The 24,265-nt window shown below is 40.7% G+C and overlaps 1 protein-coding gene across 2 annotated transcripts in view; it reads right to left on the minus strand.

Annotated features, from left to right (window-relative positions):
• Nucleotides 1-2,886: 2,886 nt before the first annotated feature.
• ZNF185 (zinc finger protein 185 with LIM domain) overlaps nucleotides 2,887-24,265 on the minus strand; it is a 108,566-nt gene continuing 87,187 nt past the window's right edge. Inside the window, exons 31-40 of one of the 2 annotated variants that reach the window (XM_063431909.1) lie at nucleotides 23,904-23,987; nucleotides 23,524-23,610; nucleotides 21,754-21,864; nucleotides 20,749-20,853; nucleotides 12,879-12,992; nucleotides 10,177-10,245; nucleotides 8,977-9,060; nucleotides 6,174-6,276; nucleotides 5,868-5,966; nucleotides 2,887-3,902 (exon numbers count right to left, since the gene is read on the minus strand). In XM_063431909.1, coding sequence (XP_063287979.1) covers nucleotides 5,868-5,966; nucleotides 6,174-6,276; nucleotides 8,977-9,060; nucleotides 10,177-10,245; nucleotides 12,879-12,992; nucleotides 20,749-20,853; nucleotides 21,754-21,864; nucleotides 23,524-23,610; nucleotides 23,904-23,987 — 856 coding nt within the window. In that variant the 3' untranslated portion in view covers nucleotides 2,887-3,902. Of the gene's footprint in view, nucleotides 3,903-5,867; nucleotides 5,967-6,173; nucleotides 6,277-8,976; nucleotides 9,061-10,176; nucleotides 10,246-12,878; nucleotides 12,993-13,542; nucleotides 13,684-20,748; nucleotides 20,854-21,753; nucleotides 21,865-23,523; nucleotides 23,611-23,903; nucleotides 23,988-24,265 lie in introns of those variants that run through there. The other variant, XM_063431910.1, reaches the window with a different exon arrangement.

Consider the following 24,265-nt stretch of genomic DNA (forward strand, 5'->3'; position numbering starts at 1 on the left):
GGGTGGGGGAGAGGGCGGAGCGTATCACAGCGTCGTAGAGGCAGAGTGGGTGGGCCTGGTTGGTGGAAGAGGTTCTAATCGATAGAGGGCGTGGCCTCTGAATTCAAGATAATAAATGATGTCAGGGATTGGCTACTAGAATCAGGAGGCGGGGTCTACCGACGCGGTGTGACGCGCTGTAGTTGTTATTGGTGGTAACTCCACCCACTAGTCTCTTGTTTTTAACCATTTCGTGACCAAAGGCTTACAATGATGGCCCACATTGTAAAGCTGTCTAAAACTACAATTCCCGTGATTCTTTGCAAGCCTGGTATTAAAGGACAACTGTCATTTCTAAGAAAATTAATTCCCCCATTTAATAAAGCATTTTAAACAGGGGTGCCCAAAAGGTAGCTCCCCAGATGTTTTAAAACAATAGCTTCCATGATGTCATCTCTGTCATTCTAAGGCATGCAAAGCACCATGGGTGTTGCAGTTCTACAACATTTGGGGATCTATTATTGGGTATCCCCTGATTTTAAATAACCTTTAAATAGTGTTTAATTTTATTTTTTTATGTGATTCATTGTTTTCTTTTAAATGTATTTTAAAGATTTACATATCTCCCAGCAGTCGAGAAACTGCAATGTTACATTGCAGCACTAAGTGCAAAAGGCTCACGACACCCAGACCACTTCAATGTCACCGTTAACAGAAGCAGCATCACTGGCATGTCTCCAAAGACACGTTCACCTATTGTCCTGATTTCATACCTACCAATGTTGTAAGGTATGGCTTTAGCAATTGACAGAGACAGATTACCCATTAGTCCTTCAAGGTGGCCATTTAGAGCCGGGCTCAAACTGGGGCCCTTTGAGCGATCCCTTTTCAAGATGACAAAGAAGATCAAAAGGTCTCCCTGCACAGTCTAGCTCTCCCTCACTTCACAGAGGTAACATTGTGTGGTCTGTACCAATATTAGGTACAAGCTACTTTAAAGATGCCCTGGGTTGGCAGTCCCCCAGTGCTTCTTGATAACTCAGATCGCAAGAACCGCAAATGCACTCTTAAAATATCTGCACTGTGCACCCAATATTGATGCAGATCAGAAAACTCCCTCACCGGGCCACTAGGGAGGACAAACTGGAGGGGGGTGGGTAGAACATACACACACAATTCACCTAACACACATACATCTCTCAGCCACCACACAGACACATTCAGCCTCTCCCACCCTTGTCCACACACACCTACACTCACTGAGGCACCATACACTCATGACTCACAGAAACAGCCATGAGCTCTTGGAGGAGGCCCCAATCTGGCACCCTGCCCTAGGCCCTGGGCAACCTTAATCCAGCTCTGCATCCAGGGGCTTCCTGAATTATTTTTTTGTGTGTGTATGTGTGTGTTTAGCATTTTTACCAGCAGGAAGGTAGACACCTTTGATCAGAATAGCATTGCCGGGGCTGTGTCTTAACACCTTAACAAAGAACCCCTGTTGTGCTTGCAGCCAGAACTTGGTAATAAACAAATAAGAATCAAGACCTTTGCAATAAAGATTTGAATTCACATCAGCCGTCTAAGTGAATCCGTTGTCGTGTGGGCTGGAAGGATTTTATGTGATCAACATTGGGCCAGACTTAAGAGCTTCCACTGGCCTACTAAAGAGTCTTTGTGTAAGTTCTGTTTTTTATCAGGTGATTCTACTCTGAGCTAGTTCACAGGCTTCCTGCCAGTACTAGAACTGGCATACTGCATAACCCTTAAAGGGATTATCAAAGCACCAAAAACAACTTCATCTAAACTAAGAAGTTATGGTGCCAGCAGGCCCTATGAGGCACTCTTACCTCAAAGGGTTAAACTGTTCTCGAATGGTTTAACCTCTAAGTTGCCTCCAGCTGCAATGTCCACTCCACCCAAGGCGGCCCTGAATTTTCAGATTCAGGAAGCACACTCTCAGCCAATCACTGACTTCCCATTCACTAAACTAGCTTGGAAAGAAATGTCCCTTTTCAATCTTAAAAGCACAATCAATATCTCCCATCCTTTGTTCCAATTTGACGTTCTTAATACCTGATACCTGAGATCTCTCAAAGAGCCTCCGTGATATGCCTGTAAATATCGTGAGATGGCAGCATCTCTTTTTCTAATTGACTTGTCCCATTGTTCTTGTGTGGAATGTCCTGAAGGTTTTCCCCACCTATTTAAGGCTGCAGCTGAGAAGATCTACTACTCCTATCATCCTGGTGTTAAAAAAAGATTTTACCTTTTTTTGATGTCTGCTCTTTATTCACTATACAGCTTAAAGGACAGAAGAAAAAGACGACGCCCGGAAGAACCACAAACCACAGTGAATTGCATGTATTGTCATTTATATTTATGTATGGTATCTCTCCTGTCAAACTCGTTTTCATTATCAGACGACAGTGATCGTCCCATAGCATAATAAATTAACAAAGCTTTTCAATAAAAAAAAAAACAACTGAGTATCTACTATTTAAATGGTACTGGACCTGTAGATAGAGGACCTAAAAGGTATAGATCATATTTTATTTTATGAACCAGTTTTTGCATTTGTTCATTTGGTTTTGCATGTCGTTTTACTTCATGTAATATTTGGGACTGTCAAACTTTTTTTTTGTCTTTTTGTTATTAAAATAGTAATCTAATTCTGTATTTGGGCTCTAGTATCTAGATTCACAAACCTGAAGAGACCCTATTTAATAGTAATTTTGCTAACAGATATTTTCCTAAATTGTGGGCTACTTAAAGGGACACTATACTCAACAGAGCAATATAATCAAGTCTATAATATAATTCAGTCTTAAACACATTGAAAAGCAGGGATGTTTTGCATTCCTTTAGATTTGTCCTGTGTTGAATAAAAATTGACAACAGAAAATATCCCTTAAAACAATAGTTTATTTATTAATGAAATACCGGTCATGTGATACATAAAGGAAAAAAGATATACTTTATGAATGATTACGTTATATAACATAGCATACAATAGTACTTTGATAACTCCTGTCGTGAAAACCAAACTCCAGTTATATCTAGCATGATTTCATAGAACAATGGAACTAGTATTTTAAATGAAAGCATTTCTTATAATGCGCCTTTTATCTTTGCCCAGCAGAGAGATTCCATATTATTTTATTGTTGTATTGTTGGCTTCTATTTTGCTTTTGGTACAATATATTTTCTCATTACATTTACTTACTAAACACTTGCAATGAAAAAGTATTAATAGGCCATGCCTGTCAATTTGTGTCAAAGATTCATCATCTAACATTTAATCATCGGTTGACTTGACATCAATTTAAGATAATCGAATCTATGTAAATTTAAGCTTAGAAAAATTATAAAGTGATGGCATTTGTAAGCGAATATAAAACTATATGCAAAGTAACTATTATATGCCAAGTTTTAAGGCAATTATTTTGAGGGGGAAAAAGGATCTGTAATATGTACAATTTTTTTCATATATGCTATGTTGATTAATTTCAGAATTCAGTAATACAGAGTTAAATATGAAAACAATACATTTATTTTTTTTCTTTTATATTTTTTATTTCTGATAAGAATGAATTTATAACCGTTAGCATTAACCAATAGCTGCTAGCTTTACACTTGTCCCCCTTCACAAGCATATTACATGATCTTGTTTAATGTGTAGTGTATATATATAGCACAAAGTAAGGAAACAGTATAGTTCCTGGATAAACTAATGAGAATAAATTGGGGGAAAATGTGTTTTTGGTTGGCTTTGCAGATGAGTTTTAAAAATGGACAATGTTCATTAAACTTTCAGCTTTCATTTATCAATGTATCGCAGAATGAAAACTCATAAAACGATGAGAATACTGTATGTAAAATTCTGGAGAGTTCCAAACACCACAAATCACTGTTCACTGGTCCTGCAAAAGAAAATTGAGAGATATTATTTACATGTTTATATGGGTATTAATAATAAGCACAACTGACATGCATTGAAGTAGTGTAGAAGTGTATATATAATAATATATATAATTGTTTGACTTCTTAAATTGGAGGGCACCTCATGGGCATTCCTGGCACCATCAAGTTATTGCTGTCTGCTGCACATCTCTAGACTCTGTAGCTTCTGCAGTAAGCTTTCACCAGTCCAGGAAGTATCTGAGATAGCTCCTGGCCAATTACATTACGTCTCAATATAGGCAGGTATGTAACACAGGAAGTGGGTGTGTGCAGAGGCGGCTCTAATTAGGTGATTTAGGCCGCTGCCTAAATTGCCTTAGGGCAGACTGACATGTCGGGTCCTCAGTTTGTGACCGAGGACCCAACTCAGGAGGGGGCCCAGCGGCTTGCCCATTATGCAGCCAGGTGGAAGGCCCCTCCATTCAGTCTGCACCCTGTACAGCCTCCGGTCTGCAGCTCCTCCGGGTGCAGACTAAGGTGTTTCGCAATCTCCAGCAAATCAGAGCGTTGCCGCAGGTTACCACAGAACGCTCTGATACTTCTGGAGATCGCAAGATACATACCACGTGATCTGCAGCTCTGTACCAAATTGAGCTGCAAACCAGACAGGAATCCACAGGATCACCAGAGAAATGATTCCGGGATAAAAAGTATGTTTGACTACCCACCTTATACACACAGTGCAACCCCTATTTATTTTCACTTTGGTTGTTAGTGGTGGCCTCATGTTTGAGTTTCACCTAAGGCCTCACAAAGTCTAGAGCCACCACTGGGTGTGTGGGCCTTAAAGGTGCTGGACAGCTGTAGTACAGTTGTCGGTTCTCTACTAAATGCTGCACAGCAGGTAATTTGCAACTTTTGCAAAAACATTACATATTAGATGCAGATAGCTGAATATGAATATTATTTTATGACTTAAGGCTGCTTACCAGAAGGCAGCATCAAATGCAGTTAGTTATATTCATGAAAATCATGACTGAAGCCATTTGAGCATGGCTGTGTCTATTTCCACATGGATCCTGTGGGTATATTAGCTCTCTCAAACTATGAGAGTCAACACAGACATTCAGTATAATACAGATATCCTGTAGACCAGTGGTTCCCAAACCAGTCCTCAGGCACCCATACCAATCCAGGATTTAGGGATTACCCAGTTGTATCTAAGGCCTTTTTAGAAAAAGAAAAAGAAAAAAACACCTTAGACACACCTGGGTAGTCCCTAAATCCTGGACTGGTAGGGGTGCCTTGAGGACTGGTTTGAGAACCACTGCTTTAGACTGTAAGCTCGTTTGAGCAGCGTCCTCATCAACCTATTGTTCCTGTAACATTTTGCAATTGTCTCATTTATTGTTCAATTCCCACCTTTTATAATATTGTAAAGTGCTGTAGAATAAGATGGTGCTATATAAATGGCAGAATATGAATAAAAATAATATCAACATCAGATTCAAGGTTTATTCACCAAAGTGAGAATTGATGGGAAGTGTACATGGTCTAATACCAAAGCTAACTTGGAACTTTTTGAGTTTGGCTATTTTTGCCTTAAATGTGAAGTCCACTTTGCATTCCCGACAGTTCTCAGTTTGTAGTGAATAAACCTGATATATCTTTTTTACTATTGCAGTGAAAAATAAGCCAAATAGTAGACGGTACAAAACACCGGGTGGGCAGCCAAACTCAAAAAGTTCCAAGTTAGCTAAGAAATTAAAATATAAAAAATGCATGGAAGGCTTATTAATTGAACATTAACCTTGACATTGAAAATTTTATGCATGGGTGCATGGAAATATCAAATTGCAAAAATAATCCAATTATAATACAAAGAAGGAAGATTACCAACATATATGACAAACTCTGATAAACACAGTCTCAGAAGTGTCGCTCATTAACTAAAAGAGAAGATCGGTCCCTCTGCTCTTACTTACCTAGAACAGCTTTTCATAGCAGCTCTCACAGTGAACCACATTCCGGTGAATAAAAAGACTGTCAATCAAATCTCCCATCGGTTTGTTGCAAATGCCACACTGCAGAGGGATACAATTAGAATTATTAGAAAACTGATGTGATAGAATTGTATATTGATTACGTATGTAATGAGTGTCACCCTTCACATGCTGTTATTAATGCTGCTTTATAATAATAATGCCATAATCATGGCTGGACCATCCTCACTCATATACTGTATATTTATTTCTATGATTGAGATGCGTCTCAGTATGTATAATATTTACCTTAAAGCAGTATTCATGACAATAGATATTAAGGTGATCAAGCATGATCTTTGCACAGTCTTTGATTTCGCGTCCACAGTAAGTGCAGCTACCTTCATCACCCCTAGAAATTCAAACGTTAAAAATTTTATTTAGATCAGGCAGAAAAAAAATTATCACTACCTCAATTCCCTAGTCACATTTTTAAATGATTACAACCTGAAAATCAGTAAGTTTTTATAATGCTGCTGTCTCTTTATTTCTTCATATTGTATGGTGGTATATATTGTATGTGAATTGAGCATAAATAATATAAAAAGAATTCAATCGCTACAGAGGGTAGAACAGTATTTTTGCCAAAGAATAGTTTAGAGTGGAACGCGGTCTTTACTAAGTCTCTCATGCGTCCATTTATGAGAATTCTACAAATTAAAAAGGAAAGCAACGTAATAAAATGGAATAAAATGGAACAATCACGGCGGATGGGCATTAGGGAAATTCAAATAACATTCCATTCCATGGTGACTCCTTCACATTTAGAATGTTGTCCTTTTATAAAGAACACCCAATAATTTTCATGTTTTGTACTTTTTAAATGCATTGTAGTATTAGGAAAAGCAGTGATATGGAGGTAACAGAATTAGTATTTTTTTTTTTTTTAACTATGACAACATTCCATCAGGGACTAAAAGTTAATCCATAATGTGATCGATTCAACAGATGTTGAGCAATGTGCATTTACATGTGTACCTTGGTGTAAATCAGGCATCTTGTATTTGTCTTGTATGATTCTCGTGGAATTGAGGCCATATGATATTTTTTCATGCATAATATGCAAGTATCTAGCTAAAGAGTTAGTCTAGATGCCATAACCCATACAGCCCACTTAAAGGACAATTGCCACTTCAAAACTATTTTGCAATATAATATATAATAATGAAGAGAGAAACTCATCCCTACCTTTAGTATAGGTCAGGACCCTTCAGCCATACACACACACCTTGGGTCAGACGGTGTTTAAAAATAGACAGTTAATCTCTATGATCTTCCTTGCATTGAAACAAGTTAGACCATAGAGACTAACTGTTGGTTTTCAATCATTGTCTAACCTGAGGTGCTAGTGTATGGCTAAAGGATCCTGTCATACACTAAAAGGTAGTGTAACGGATCACCTGGCACCCCGACTTGGTACCTCCGTTAATGGATGCTCCTAGTGCTTCCTGAGGACTCCAAGCACTCTGGCAGACACCATAATCACCGAATCCGAGAAACCTTTAAATTCTCCCAAGCGTATGAATGCTGTAGACCATTGAATAGGAACCATACGAATAGGCTTGTACTCCTAGCAGTCAACTGGAACAGCATACAATAAATCCTTCCCCCAATAATGAGACGACACATCACTTTGAGGTTAAAACAGGAACTCTGGACTGGCTCATCCAGCCCGGCTTTTATTCACAAACAGGTACATACAGGACACTCCCAGGGGGAGGATGAAATTGACCAATCACATGGATGTACCTCCCACACCTTTCCTCCCCTTAGATTAACACTTAATCCAATTATATAGTACACATTTTTCCCCAATTCCTGGATGTACCCCAAATACATATGATACACCCCTGAAAACAGGTATCCCCTGATAGCCCTGATCTGGGTGAGCAACATACTCAAAAATCACCCAGATCGGACCAGGGGTTCGGGAGTTATGAGCAGGCAAAGTTTTGACCGACCGCATGGGTAAAGTATCCGAAAACAGTTCCATGCATTTTGGCCCTGCGGTCGGTCACAAACAAGGGAATGAAAACAGGCGAATTGCCTGTGTTATAGAGCCTGGAGAGGGTTTGAATGAATTCCCTTGTTTGAGGGGTTCTTTCTACCGAACGGCGGGCCATTCGGTAGTTTCTATACGAAATCCTGGAAGTCTGGAGGTCTCAGCGGTGTTTGCCTAGTCGAGTGTCCGATTTTAGTTCCAGACGCTCGACGGCAAAACACCGCTGTTCGGTAGTTTAAGATGGCCGCCGCCACGTGTTCGGCTCCCGCATGGCGGCCACCCAGAGGACACAGACCACACTGCACTGATTGCCAATTACCTGTTTGCAACATTGTTGCAAACGGTAATTGGAGGCACACTCATTCCTGGGTGGTCTGGTTGTTCGGTAGTTTCACTCAATATACTGAATGGAGTGATTCTACCGAACAATCAGACGAATGCTGCATACAAATCACCCAGGATACACTTAACACATCTATAAATACATATATAATATTACAGGCAGTACACTCGAATATGCTTCACAGTCTTAAAGGGACAGTAGTCCCAAAAGTCCCAATGTGTCCATAGATGCTGTTAAAAGGGCCAGTAGCAGCAATATACAGTATAACAAGCCCAAATATAAATCTTTAAATGTACCAGTTTTCCAGGGGCCATAGTCAGCGGGTAAGAGGCAGGCAGCCAGGCCCCTCCAATGTCCAGTGGCGAGGTGGGTTCCGCCACAGGTAGTTTTTTCTAATTTTTCTTTTTTCATATACTTCATTTAAAAAAAATCTATTTTGTTTAAAAACTTAATGAAGGTATTATTATATGAAAAAATAGACTGGAGGTGACAATTGTCCTTTAAATGGTTATGGTGTCACGTGTCTCTTGGCACCTTCTCGTGGTAAGTAGGTAGTACGTAATTATAATTATTCAAAAGTTGATAAATTCACTTTACTTTAGAATATGCATATTACTTGTCCCACTAAAGCTACAAGAAAGGCAAAGTACTACGGTGGGATGGAATGTTTACTGAATAGGCTGTTCAGTGATGTTAAAGTAACCTACCTTGTTGGGGGACTGCTGTAATTGTAATTAGTGCTGCTGTAAGATATCCTTTCTGAGTCATCAGAAAAGTCTGGTAGGCTATTGCTGGAAAAAGAGAAATATAAATTTAAAATATTTAATCTTCCTCTGTGGAAGCCATGTATGTACGTAGTGGGGAATCGCGATGCAGCCTAGAACAAAATCTACCCCATTAAAACCCCCCAATAACGACAGACCACTTAGTATGGATGAAACAGGCCACAGCATTTATTATCACAACTAAATTACTGCATAACACATCCATAACTTTATTTATTAAATCTCTTCTTTTCTGTAACCAAAACATTAGACATAAATAAGCATAAATTAACATATATACATATATAACTCCACCCATAGTGTTATACAGTGACCCAACCGTCCTTGCCAATAAAAACATGGAGTGGTTCCTAATCACCACTCCCTCTCACCTCCCCCCCTCGTCATAAAAAATCCTTCCAATGCCTGCCATCAGCCGACCTTATCCACGCTCGATGGGCACGAGACCTCAGGCAACCTAAAGTTAAACCTTTAGAGCAGGGGAGGTTTGAGACCTTAAAAAACTTGTTCATCTCATTCCATCTACTTAAACGTAACCTCAAACTCAATTGGCAAGGACATACCCCCGGCTAGCTGCGACAAAATATAGTATAGGGTGGGCGGGAGGGAAGCTGTTTGCTGGCCCGAATCCCAAGTGGCACTGAGGTAAGACCTCCCCCACACTGTCTTACACAGAACATAATCACACCCACAGACTCTTCCCAACCAATCCCATGCATCTATCCCCACACTCCTACATGTGCCCTTGTCCGCTTAGCTGCGCTATCTCCCCAGGGCCTTATCCTATTCTTGATTTTTACTCCTCGATACTTCAATCAGACATGGTGGCAGTGCTGGAATATCTAATATAATAATACATTCCTTTTCTAAAAGCATTGTGCTTTTATTTGGCACTGAATAGGTTTTTCTTTTTTTACTTCTCTTAACGCAGACCTGTTCATTGCGATAATTAAACCTGCCTTTGAAATATTAACTGGAAATGGCTAAACTCCGCCAACAATGTATTTACTAAATCTCAAGGATATACATAATTCCATAATAATCAACAATACATTCAGCATGTACATCTTTAGACGGTTATTGGTATATATTAATTCTACGGTATATGTAAATACAACTTACCCAGAGTATGTGGGAGATTTCAGACTCTCTCTTGTGTTAACATATTCCTTTACAAAGAGAATTCCCTTGCTGTTCATGAAACATAAACATAACATCTTAAGTAAATTTTAATTACAAAATAAAATACGAGAAAAAAATAAAATGAAAAATAAAAAAGAGCCAACATAGAGGAATTCCTAAATTGCAACCCGTTATATTATTGACAATCACTGATTAATACTTGAAGAGTTACTTCAACCAAAAAACTGTGTTTGATAAAATTCTGTTTTCCCCCTACTTAAAGGGACACTCCGGACCTCCACAAGCACTGTAGTTTGCTGAAGTGCTTTATGTGTGAAGAGTGTGTCCTCTTTTTTTTTCATTTTACAAAAAGCGCAGATTTCAGTAGAAATTACCACTTTTATAAATTAACCTTATTACACCCCTGACTGTGAATCAATCAGCAGGTCCTGTTACTTCCTGGTTTGTTTAGCTCAGCGGAGCTAAACTTAAGAGGCAGGCAATTGCCCAAAGCACCTACCTTGGGAATACTTCTTATTGGGAAGTCTGTGATTGGACAGCCACAGAAGATGGGGAGGGCTAACAAAGGCAGTAGACAAGAACATTTAGGCTTTTGCAAGCTGTTTTTAGATATAATTATATAATAATTATAGACCCAGCCGACTACACATTGGCACGAGAGAGTTTTTTCAAAGGCTCCTAAAGGACCGTTCAGGTCTGGACGTGTAGCCACCTGGGTCATTCCTAAATTGCTGCTAAGAAGCTTCGCCCTGTGTGTTCTACATTCACAGTGGGCTGGTTGAAATATATTTACCATTCTGACGCCATTGCTTTATCCAAGTAAACTACCAAATTGGATCTCTGATATGGCACATGGACTCTTGCTACACATTAGAAGAATTAAGTAAACTGGTACACATCTTCTTCTACGCATTCTTAGGAACGAGGTGAAAGATCTCTTCCCTTTGTTTTGTTTTTTTGTTTTTTATTATTGGCTACAGGCATCACATTATTGTAGAGGACTTTATTTTTGTCTTTGTGTATATTTTTCCTTTTTTTTCATTTCTATTTTAATTTTTTATTTAAAAAAAAAAAAGAGATTTGTTTCTACTAATATTGTACTGAACAGACACTAATGAATGTTTTGCTTCACCTATGCTTAGATTTAATTGCCTTGTATGTGGGTGTTTCTATGGTATATTATTATTAGTAGTAGTAGTATTTTATTATTTATATAGCGCCAGCAAATTCCATAGCGCTGTACAATGGGATAAAAGATACATGATTAAAACAGTATGTGGAAAATGAGCTTGCTGTTTATCCCCACTTAAGCCTATGAGATAAGTTTACCGCTAGTGAACGCTTGCATGGTAATAATGCTCTCTCCCTTTTTGTTTTTGAGCTGCAAGTCAGCTCTGCATCTAATCGTGTCTATGTATATTTTTTTTGCTATTTTGCATATTATTCACCAACATTGGTATTTCGCACTATTGCAAATACTTTGGGGGAAAAAAATATATACAAAAAAATATATACAAAATAGTTCTATTTACAATAAAAGTCACATTTAAATGATTTCTTTTGAGTACAGATTCTATTCAAATAAGAATTGTAAACTCAATATGATTTATTTAAAAAACAAAGTTATAAAATGGTAATCATTCAATTAAAATTGATACCTATATGAGGTATAAATTATATTTAAGACAGTGTGGAACGCTTAATGTAATTATATAAAATGGTATATTAAGTAGTTCAAACATTATTTACATCTCTGTTTGTGCAATATTAACACAATCCTCTAGGTGGCAGAAAAGTCTGGGAAACAATAGTAGGAGAAAACTAAAGGAGCATTGAGATACTCAAACACTACAGCTTATTGTGGTACTAGGAATGTATACTTCAATACATACTTCTTAATTCCTTAAAGCCTTCTTTATTTTCTATTAAATGTTTCAGTAATTAAATTGTAAATAATTAGGACAACCATTCTGAAGTGAATTGGGGACTATACTTTTTTTAGTCACATTCCCCGCAGTTACCCCAACTTCACCTAGTTCAACATGTATGCTAACCAATTCTGTGTACGGTCTATTAAAGGACCACTCTAGTGCCAGGAAAACATACTCGTTTTCCTGGCACTAGAGTGCCCTGAGGGTGCCCCCACCTTCAGGGACCCCCTCCCGCCCGGCTCTGGAAAGGGGAAAAGGGGTAAAACTTACCTTTTTCCAGCGCTGGGCGGGGAGCTCTCCTCCTCTCCGCCTCCTCTCCGCACCGTTGGCTGAATGCGCACGCACGGCAAGAGCTGCGCGCGCATTCAGCCGGTTGCATAGGAAAGCATTTACAATGCTTTCCTATGGACGCTTGCGTGCTCTCACTGTGATTTTCACGGTGAGAATCACGCAAGCGCCTCTAGCGGCTGTCAATGAGACAGCCACTAGAGGATTAGGGGGAAGGCTTAACCCATTTATAAACATAGCAGTTTCTCTGAAACTGCTATGTTTATAAAAAAAATGGGTTAACCCTAGCTGGACCTGGCACCCAGACCAGTTCATTAAGCTGAAGTGGTCTGGGTGCCTAGAGTGGTCCTTTAAGCCCAGAGCTGAACTTGGTCTTTGTCCTGCACATATCACTGCTTTAAATCGAACAGCATCAGGGTACCAAGACCCAGCATGACATTGCGACACACAATAGAATCTTACTTGGATGACTGAGAATCATTGTGGCTGAGGTCCTCTGTTGAAGGAGTTTTATTACGGGTTTCCACTCTAGTAGTAGTAGTAGTGGTAGTTCTCTCACTGGAACTAGACACAGACCTGAAAAGAAAAAGAGAATTATAATTTATTAAATTGCCAATTGAGGCGGTGCCAAGGGAGGTGGGGAGCTTATGTGAACGTGCGGCAAGCGCATTTGCTTCAATGCTTTTCTATGGGGATTTTACTGATGCTGGACATCCTCACGCAGAGCATGAGGACATTCAGCATCAGCTATGCGACCAAAAGTCAGTTAGCAACCAGGAAGTGTCCATAGAGGCAGTCTTAGTCCTGCAATGTAATCATTGCAGTTTCTCTAAAACGGCAGTGTTTTACATTGCAGGACTAAGGGTGACAGGGACACTACACCATGAGATGAAGTGATCTGGGTGCCACCTACAGTGTCCCTTTTAATTGTAGGAGTGAGTGGAATACTTAGGTCTGATGTCTTACCAACATACCAGGTCTAAACATGGCGTGTTATAGTGTGTTTATATAAGCTGAAATGTGTACCAGAGTTAACTGAGATTGCAGAGACCTCAACACAACACAACTACAAACTGCTTCCTAAAAATGTAAAACTGCGCTCTGTTGTTTTAGAGCACGATTGACGAATAAAGCAGTGAAGCTTTAAAACAAAATGAAGATCTCTTGCAATACTTGCCTTAGTGATCTGGAGCTATTATTGTCCAGGAACTCTGTGTAATTTGGATCTGTGGATCTAGTAGTGGTTATAGTGGTCCGTGTGCTCCCACTATTGAAAACAAAACCAGGATAGTACTAAGTTATTGTACAATTCAAAGGAAAGTTAATTGTATATATATATAGTTCTAATCAACGGTTGATACATACAGGTTACCATTACCGAACTTAATAGTAATTCTTGCAATGTCTTTGGAAGTATAATTATGTCTGTGCAATGTTTGGCATTGAAGTAATTGTGCTACCATGGATCATGCTCTAATAGAAAAATGTGAAGTCAGCTGCAATACAGGGTCCAAGGTAATACATGGAATAAGTCAGTCAAGGCCATCTCATGGCACCATATACAAAGCATGTTTCTGTGGTACCTCTGAGGAATTATGGGATCTTCTCAATAGCTTTATTATCCTCACTGCAGTTTAATTTGGGTTATGAACTGGTTAATATTCTACCAGGGAAGTCATTGCCTAAAATGTACTTTGCACATGAATTTCTCAAAAAGGACAGTGCACTGCAGAGACAGGCTACATGCCCCAGACACACTACATTAAACTGTAGTGGATCTAATAACTATAGTGTTCCTTTAATAAAAATAAATAAAAAAATAAAAATAAAAAAAAAGGAATGTACAATGTGCAACAGTAAACACAATAATTATAAGCGACCAAATGCCTTTTACTTGATGTGACAAACTGGAATGTCCTGGAGCAACCGGTTTTGATAAACAACTCCTATCAGTGAACCACACCAAAATGAAGTATGGCGAGAATGTTAAAAACCATCCAATAATATGCACAAGTCATGCCCAACATAGAGGACAAGCCATCCATCTTCTAACAGGGTTAGATATTTGTCCTGAGGCCAAAAACAAACACCCATGTCAAAACTGATTGTGTGGTGTCTATGTAAAGAACAACTCCCAGTAAGGTTAATAGGAGTTATATCCATAAACAGAAACAGGTTAATAGGAGTTTCCATCAGACTATGAAGAAATTGTTGGCCTCTGCGATTCACTATCAGTAAATATTTCAGATAACCGTTTAATATGATGTGAACCAAACTGCAAATGAATACTTATCTTTACCAAAAGTGTTAGTAATAGGACAAAGAAATAACCGTATTCAATATTTGATAGATAAAAAAGGAACTGAAGAATTCTAATAAAATCCCCAGTATCCAATAAAAACATGCGCTGTGAATATGGCATCCGAAACGCGTTGACAAACAAACTGCGAAAACATTCTTAAAAACTATTTAAAGATAATAGAAACAGGCCACATTACTCATTGATTTATTGTTTTAATGCTTTCATGTATACAATGACTTAGTCACCAAACAATGTGGACTATAATTCTAATTAATTGTGAGTTAGTACATATTTAAGTAATGCACTAAAATTGATATTTTGAACAAATGTGTGACGTAGACGTCGCTCAGTGTGAGAAGCTGAATACTCTGGAGTTTTTTTATCATAAATGTTTGCAGAGACACAGTAACCAGAGGTTACTGGGGTAAAGATAAACAGTAACGCGATAGAGTGTATAACGTCTAAATTTCTTAAACCTCAATATATGTATAATTTGTAGAACGTAGGCCAAGCATCTGATATTGAATGTTGCAGTACAATGTAACCCTCTATTAAGTGACAAAACCCCCCAAAATAGCCAATACCTTAAAATATAATTAATCGTCAATCTTGGTCATTTGATATAAAACTTCTCAAAAATAACCATTTAACTGGTTAAATGTAACTAACTGAAATACACAGACTAATTTGTAATAAGGGAAGACATTTTCCAGGTTTGATATATGTGGCGAAACCAGCTTCGCCACTGTGAACTGGAGAGGCCTGGCTGCTAGCCTCCTGCCCTGCGACTACGGCCCATGGACATATTGCTCTATAAACACTATATTTGGGCATGTAATAATTTATATTGCTGCTACTGGCCCTTTAAAATCAGCGATGGATATATTGGGACTTTTGGGACTAATGTCCCTTTAAGACTTTGTAACATATCACAGTAATACTGTCTTAAATATTATGTAGGTATTTATGTGTTCAGTTAAACTGGGGATATGTAGAAATGTGTGTTTTATGTGTTAAATGTATCAGTATGTAATTTTATGTCTTTTACTGTCTTTTTGCAACCATGTGGTTAATGGAGTCTGACTCTAGTCCTATATAATTGGATTACTTCTCCAATTAACTCCAGGGCAGAAGGGAGGAAGCCGGGATGCATTGTGGGGGATGTTTTACTTCTGTTTGAGCCAGATTGTGCCATGCTGCAAGCCAGGGCCCAAAATATACTTTTAGTAACTTTTAAACCCCTGGTCGGATTCATGCCATTTTTTAATATGTTGTTCCCCTGAATGGATTGATTGTGGATATGTATTTTTATGTGAATGTGATGTATGGTTTTAAAGTTATGAAAGTTGTGTAAAAGTATATTTTACTCTGTATGCATAATGGGATTATGTGTCACACTAAGGGGAGGGGATGTGTGGGAGGTAACATCTATGTCATTGGTTCTTTTATGCCTCCCCCTGGGTGTGGCCTGTATGTGTGAGTTGGAAATAAAAGCCAGACTGGGTGTCCCAGTCTAGAGTTCTTGCTTAACCCTCAAAGCGATGTGTCGTCTCGTTCTTTGGGGGAATGGGATTGTTTGCTGACTGCCAGGAGTGTAAGCCGATGTCTGCTTTTCTTGTTCAGCTGTCCCAGTGTTCGTGTGGTTCCAGTCGGGAGAATGGTGTTTGCCGTAGCTGCCTGTGCATCTGGAAAGGGGATTATCACCTAAACTGGGTTTTATCCTCTTGTAAGTGAAACGGTCCGTTACAATTGGTGGCAGCGGTGGGATCGTTCCTACAACCAGAGGGACAGCTACAGACAACACCATTTCTGGATTACAAATTGAGGGCAACGCTAGTATCCGTACAGCGACCCTATCTACAAAGGAAATCAGGAAAATGGAAGGAGACAGAGTCGCAGCTGCTGCAGCACCTCCGAGGGAGGAGGAGGAATCCGAGTTTGCCAGGGAATATAGGAGCAGGATGGCTCTATTCTCACCGGCCCGAGCGGAGCGGATGGCAGACCGGGTCTACAACGATGTACAGGCGTACCTCATGCTGCGAACGACGCAGAGGAACCAACAAGCTGCGGGATTGTTCCCACAGCCAGAAGGACAGCTACAGAACACCAATTCCTTGGAGTTACAAATTGAGGGCAACGTTAGCATTCGTGCAGCGCCCCTGGCAGCAGAGGTATCCAACGACTTGGAGCAGACAAGTATGGAAGGCTCTGACGCTGAAGATGATTTTATGGCCAAGGTGAGGCAGCAAGTGGCCCAGTATGGGGGTTATATATCCATGGACACATTCCAGGGGATCTGGAACCAGGTCATGGCTGAGCAAAACTCAAAGATGGACGAAGAGTATGATGAGCAGGAAGAGTGGTACAGCAGCAGAGTAGAGGCTGCATCCGAGGAGGTTAGCCGCCCCCCCCCGAGGCGGCAGGAAGAACCCGAAGTAGGGGTCCTCATAGATTGGTCCTGTGAGGAACCACAACAGGCAGGTGGAGATGGGACCGAGGTCTCTCTACCGGCCCTACAGGGATGCTGGGCAGTCGGCCCAGATCCCCAGCGGCAGTGTGTAACCCAGGGAGCTGATGGTGTCGTCCATCCTCCCCAGCGGCAGAGTAAGTCCCAGGGAGCTAAAGGTGTCGTCCTTCCTCCCCAGCGGCAGATTGTATCTCAGGGAGCTGAAGGTGCCGTCCTTCCTCCCCAGCGGCAGTGTGTGTCCCAGGGGGATGAAGGTGTTGTCCTTCCTCCCCAGCGGCAGGCTGAGTTACAGGGGGCAGAGGTTGTTGTTCCTGCCCCCCAGCAGAAAAGTGATATGCCAGGAAGGCAGTGTGAAGTAAAGGGAGAGGAGAGCAGCGTCCTCCCTCCCCAGCGGCAGTGTGTGTCTCCGGGAGCTGATGGTGTCGTCCATCCTCCCCAGCGGCAGGCTGAGTTACAGGGGGCAGAGGTTGTTGTTCCTGCCCCCCAGCAGCAAAGTGATATGCCAAGAAGGCAGTGTGAAGGGAAGGGAGAGGAGAGCAGCGTCCTCCCTCCCCAGCGGCAGTGTGTGCCCCAGGGAGCAGAAGGTGCAGTCCTTCCTCCCCAGCGGCAGTGTGTGTCTCCGGGAGCTGATGGTGTCATCCATCCTCCCCAGCGGCAGGCTGAGTTACAGGGGGCAGAGGTTGTTGTTCCTGCCCCCCAGCAACAAAGTGATGTGCCAGGAAGGCAGGGTGAGGTGAAGGGAGAGGAGAGCAGCGTCCTCCCTCCCCAGCGGCAGTGTGTACCTCAGGGAGCAGAAGGTGCAATCCTTCCCCCCCAGCGGCAGTGTGTACCCCAGGGAGCAGAAGGTGCCATCCTTTCTCCCCAGCGGCAGTTTGCCATCCAGAGAGAGGAACTTGTTACACCCTCTCTCCCACGGCAACCTAACCCACCAAGGGGAGATGTTAAGCCCCACAACTGTGCAGATGGGACCGTAGTCTCTGCACTTACAGCACAAGGGATAGGGACGGTCGGTCCTGTTCCCCAGCCTCAGTGTGATGGATCCAAAGGGGAGACAGTCGGTCTCCCCCTCCGGCAGTCGAGCTGTGCACCTAAAGGGGAGACAGCCAGTCTCCAGCAACCAGGCGCCCACCAGACTACTCCCGTGGTAGTGCTGGCAACAGGACAGAGTACCGCTGGTCTCTGCCCCCTCAGCAACCCACCAAGGCAGCCTACCCGTCTCCCACCCAGCAGTGGTGAAACACCAGAACTTGGACAAAATCCTTCCTCACCCAGATGTAGTAACCGGTTAGTGTGGGTGGGCTGCTCTGTTATTTCTGTTTCGTGGGTGGGTTGCTGGACTAACCAGGGCACTGACCGGCAGAAAGTCAGGTACCCTATTAGTCTAATTGGCAAAGGGGAGAAATGTGGCGAAACCAGCTTCGCCACTGTGAACTGGAGAGGCCTGGCTGCTAGCCTCCTGCCCTGCGACTACGGCCCATGGACATATTGCTCTATAAACACTATATTTGGGCATGTAATAATTTATATTGCTGCTACTGGCCCTTTAAAATCAGCGATGGACATATTGGGACTTTTGGGACTAATGTCCCTTTAAGACTTTGTAACATATCACAGTAATACTGTCTTAAATATTATGTAGGTATTTATGTGTTCAGTTAAACTGGGGATATGTAGAAATGTGTGTTTTATGTGTTAAATGTATCAGTATGTAATTTTATGTCTTTTACTGTCTTTTTGCAACCATGTGGTTAATGGAGTCTGACTCTAGTCCTATATAATTGGATTACTTCTCCAATTAACTCCAGGGCAGAAGGGAGGAAGCCGGGATGCATTGTGGGGGATGTTTTACTTCTGTTTGAGCCAGATTGTGCCATGCTGCAAGCCAGGGCCCAAAATATACTTTTAGTAACTTTTAAACCCCTGGTCGGATTCATGCCATTTTTTAATATGTTGTTCCCCTGAATGGATTGATTGTGGATATGTATTTTTATGTGAATGTGATGTATGGTTTTAAAGTTATGAAAGTTGTGTAAAAGTATATTTTACTCTGTATGCATAATGGGATTATGTGTCACACTAAGGGGAGGGGATGTGTGGGAGGTAACATCTATGTCATTGGTTCTTTTATGCCTCCCCCTGGGTGTGGCCTGTATGTGTGAGTTGGAAATAAAAGCCAGACTGGGTGTCCCAGTCTAGAGTTCTTGCTTAACCCTCAAAGCGATGTGTCGTCTCGTTCTTTGGGGGAATGGGATTGTTTGCTGACTGCCAGGAGTGTAAGCCGATGTCTGCTTTTCTTGTTCAGCTGTCCCAGTGTTCGTGTGGTTCCAGTCGGGAGAATGGTGTTTGCCGTAGCTGCCTGTGCATCTGGAAAGGGGATTATCACCTAAACTGGGTTTTATCCTCTTGTAAGTGAAACGGTCCGTTACAATATAGCTCATTGGAACGCTTAGACAAGGATTCCTTAGTTACTCTGTAGCCAAACGTAGTATATATTAGTGAATGCAAGTTCTTACAGGAGAAATAAAAAACGCGCCAGAGAACAGAAGGTGCTAATCCAAATTATTACTGGAGTGCAATGTTTAATTACATCTAATCCATATAGGAAGCAGATAGAAATGATTAGCACATTTATCACTGCTGCACCGAATTTAACTGGGACTTGTAACCTTGTTCATATCCTGTCCTTGTTAAAATAAAGTAACAGGGTGATTTACTAAAGTGGGAAATCAAGTGAATTTTAAAAGTAAGCTCAAAATAGCCAAACTTGAAAAATTCTCAAATTTGAAATTCACTTTTAATTCACTATGAATTCTCAAGTTAGTAAATAACTCTGTGTTTGTCTGGTAGCAATGCCCAATGACTTAAAGGGACACTCCAGGCACCCAGACCACTTCTGCCCATTGGAGTGGTCTGGGTGCCAACTCCCACTACCCTTAACCCTGCAACTGTAAATATTGCAGTTTTCATAAACTGCAATATATACATTGCAGGGTTAACCCCTCCTCTAGTGGCTGTCTACTAGACATCCACTACAGGGCACTTCCATGTTTATAGCACATAAAAAGTGTGCTATAACGTCGCTGGACGTCCTCACGCTATGTGAGGTCCTCCAGCGTCGCTGAAATCCTCATGAGAAAGCATTGAAAGCATTTTTAATGTAGGTCGCGTGTAGGTCTCCCCCGCCGGCGGCCGCGCATTCTCAATAGGCCTCCCCCACCGGATGACGTCGGCGGAGGAGGTGCGTGGACGAACCCTGACCCAGTGCCGCGGGACATCGGCGCTGGATGCAGGTAAGTCACTGAAGGGGTTTTAACCCCTTCAGCAACATGGGATGGGGGTGGGAGGGAGAGGGGACCTGCAGTGCCAGGAAAACGGTTTGTTTTCCTGGCACTGGAGAGTCCCTTTAAGAATCAGCTCTATCGGGGGCTCACTTCAACGAAATCATATGATCATTTACGCTTTACACATTTATGTAACCTGGAATTATTTGTAATAGGACAAATTCTATTTTCTTACATTGATAAATGAATGATAATGTTTTTGGCAGAACAAAACAAATTTACCTGGCAGGGCTTGATTCCAGCATGGTATTATCTAGATTTTCCGGTACTTTATAACTCGACTCTGTCACTGTAGTTTTCGCACTGTCTCTTGAACGAGGTGCAGGCCTAAAATTAGAGTTATTGTTCACTTTGTATTAAAAATGTATAAAATATCCCCAAATATATAAAATATATTATACTTTCTCTCTACTAAAGTTCTGATCACTGCCATTTCAAAATATTCAGCAATGTAGTTACTTCTACAGTCCATTATATTTTGCAATAGGCACATTGTGTGGAATTTAAAATATAATATGAGGTTAAACGGGATCTGTCACTTTGTGGCTCATTGACAATTATTGTTCTACGCTCTGCCCATTTCTGTCATTGAATATAGGAGGAGGAGAAACAAAGACCACAAACTGAATTGTGATATCAATTGCTAATTGTATTAATATACATTTAAAGGGACACTGTAGGCACCCAGACCACTTTATCTCAAATAAAAGGTCTGGGTGCCACAAAACCACCATTTTAACCCTGCAGTTGAAAACATTGCTGTCCTTCAGAATAGCAATGCTTTTATTGCAGGGCTAAAATGCCTCCAGCTGTCACTGTGACAACCACTAGAGGCACCTCCGCTGAAATAGCAGAGTAAGACCCATAGAGACCATCTGATTGGTGCAATGCTGTGTTTTGCCACGCATGAACACTAGCCTCCCAATGCTTTCCTATCAATCCTCTAATCGATGATCTCAGCCAGGGAGGCGAGGTCAGCCGCAGAGACGGGTGCTATGAGGGAGTAAAGGTAAGTCAAAGTACTTTTGGCTTTCCTGCAGGTGGGGGATGGTAAACTAAATGGCCTCCAGGGCACTATAGTATTAGAAAAAGGCATTGGTGCTCCTTTAAAAAAAAGCAAAGCATTATATTAAAAAGAAAGAAAACAACTAACGCAAGTTATTGGGGATTTTTAGTGCTTTGTTCGATTGTGTCATTTCCTCTGTAGGATATGTGTTGGATATTTACCTTGGAGAGCTGCTTCTTTCTGACTTCACATCCACTGATGGTCTGGAACTTTCATAACGAGTCTCTCTGGTTGTGGTTGTTACACTTGTGTTGGCTGAATCTGAGATGGGCCTGTTGAAAAGAAACACAATATTATCATGGATTTACCGAGTACAGATGGAACTGGATGTAATTACATTGGAAACACATTCACCATAAGCATGTATAGAAGGATTGCATAATGTGAGTAGATTGGCTTGCTGGGATCCACAGCAATACTTATGGTTTGCTGGGATCCATATAAATACCTTTATGGTTAGAGGCACCATATACATGAGCTGCAACATTTTAGTAACATTCCACTGTAAGTATGCAGGACCGCAAGGATGTGTGTGCTGGGCATTTATACATAGAATGTGTGTATTTGCTCATAGCAAAACAAATCGCGATAGAATTTGGAGGTAAGAGATAGCAAATAATGGTGACAATGGCAGTACAAAATGAAAAGACGAATAACTAATTTACCCCCTAATAAACATGTTCCCCACTGCTCCTGCCCTTTTAGAGATTTCTTGTTCTGTCATACAGAGGCATTCGTAGATTCCAGAAACATCTGGGGCTTGAGATCAAAGCAAATCCTGATAAACTCCTACCACAAAGCTGCAACCCAGGAGCTATATCGCTGCGGCAAATCATGCCATCTATGGAAGCTGGGATTTCAATAAAAACAACATGGAGACAAGCAGATGTCGCATTGCCAGGTAATCAATGCCTAGCCACACTATGTAAACAATATAGAAGCTTTCCAGTACAGCGCTTCACAGCATCCCTCTCCAGACTGTCACCTAGGAATGGACCACCCCTTCCCCTTTAGTTGCCTGAATGAGCACTATACCAGTGATCTTTCATTAAGAATCAGCTCCCTGATGTGTAAAGATAAAACAAAACAAAACAACAAAGGTATCCTGATGCCTCTCCACCACCTATGGAGATCCGGGAGTAAAGAACCCCATGTCTAGGGTGAACCCCGAAATTCCTCCCTAGTAAAGCCTCTGCTCCCATATATTCTGCTGCAAACATCTTCTCTTTGCTTCAGATCTTTTTATTTCTTTCTGAGGATTTCCTCTCTCTCTAACTTATGTTCCCCGTATAATGTACTCTCCTTTTTCTCCATAGAGTCAGTTTCACAATCCACCACAATGCTTCTGCATCTTCCTTTATCTTTCCTCAAAACCAATTCTTTCTTAAAGTGAAGAAGGTACGAGGAATCTTCTTACAATCTAAAAAGCTATAGAAGGGTAATTTTACCGCTTATATTTTTCACGTGTTTGGGGTCTTATTTCTGTTTTTTGGTTATATATTATATTTCTATATTGTTACCTCTTTAAAGTCCAGATTACTGTTATCTATTTCGCTTTGTTCTTTTCTTTCTAACCCCCTCTATCTAAATTTCCAGATGTTCTCCCTTCATCATCTCACTGTCACTCTCATTTCAACCCATTTTGTTTTTTGTGTTTCTCATGAGCATCTCTTTGTTTTTACATTATTTTCTCTCCACCCAAGAATTCAGACCGGGTTATTTACCAAAGTTAGCATTGTCAGGAATCAAATGTGAATTTCAAATGCAAGGCTAAAACAGTTGAATTGCAAAAAAAATGCTCAGAATCAGCTTCAGGTTTGGCTATTTTGGTTTCAAATTTGACATTTTGTGAATTTATGAATTCCCAACAATTCTAACCCTAGTAAATAACCCTGAGAGTCAACCATGCATATAACGATGAAACAATTTACCGTGTAGCACTTGTATTAGGTTTTGGGTCTTCTAGAATCTCTGGAACTCGGTATCTTGCTTCGCTGATTGTACTACTTACAGTAGGTCTGTTGGATTAGAAATATATATATGCAGTGAAATAGCAAATCAAACATATAAAAAAATAGTCCATTAATTATTTGCCAGTCACTTTCTAGATGCCTTCTCATTCATCCTACCCTAGAGTACCGTGAACCAGAAGAAAGACCTCACTTTTTACCCTTTCCTACTTCTTTCTTAATTCTCTTTTTTGTTTCCTCTCTCATCCTGTTTTCACTTTAATTTGTTATTTTTTATTTTTTTATTTAAAGGCTTAAAAAGTTTTACAGACATGTCTATAGAAGATGCACTGACTCCTTACCTGGGTGAACTGCTCCTCTCGGATTTTGGACTTTCGTAGTACGTCTCTCTGGTCGTGGTTCTGTTTCCTGATTCTGAAGTTGGACTGGTAAAAAGGAATATAAAATTATAGAGTAGAATAACTACATACTGAATGGGATGTAGTTGTAGAAAAACACTTGTTCATTATTACAACAATTCAACAATACAAAACGTATATAAATATTACATAATGGGTGGCTAATAGGGTCAGGTGGTAATTAATAGTGGGTTGTCCGTAGGCGTTAGCTATTTTTGTGTGTATTCAATACCATTTCAATGAATATTCACATTGGCTAAATTCCACATGCTTTAGGCAATTGTGAAGCAGCACTAAATCTTTTT

The sequence above is a fragment of the Pelobates fuscus genome, chromosome 9 (genome assembly GCF_036172605.1).
Source record: "Pelobates fuscus isolate aPelFus1 chromosome 9, aPelFus1.pri, whole genome shotgun sequence".
Lineage (NCBI taxonomy): Eukaryota > Metazoa > Chordata > Amphibia > Anura > Pelobatidae > Pelobates > Pelobates fuscus.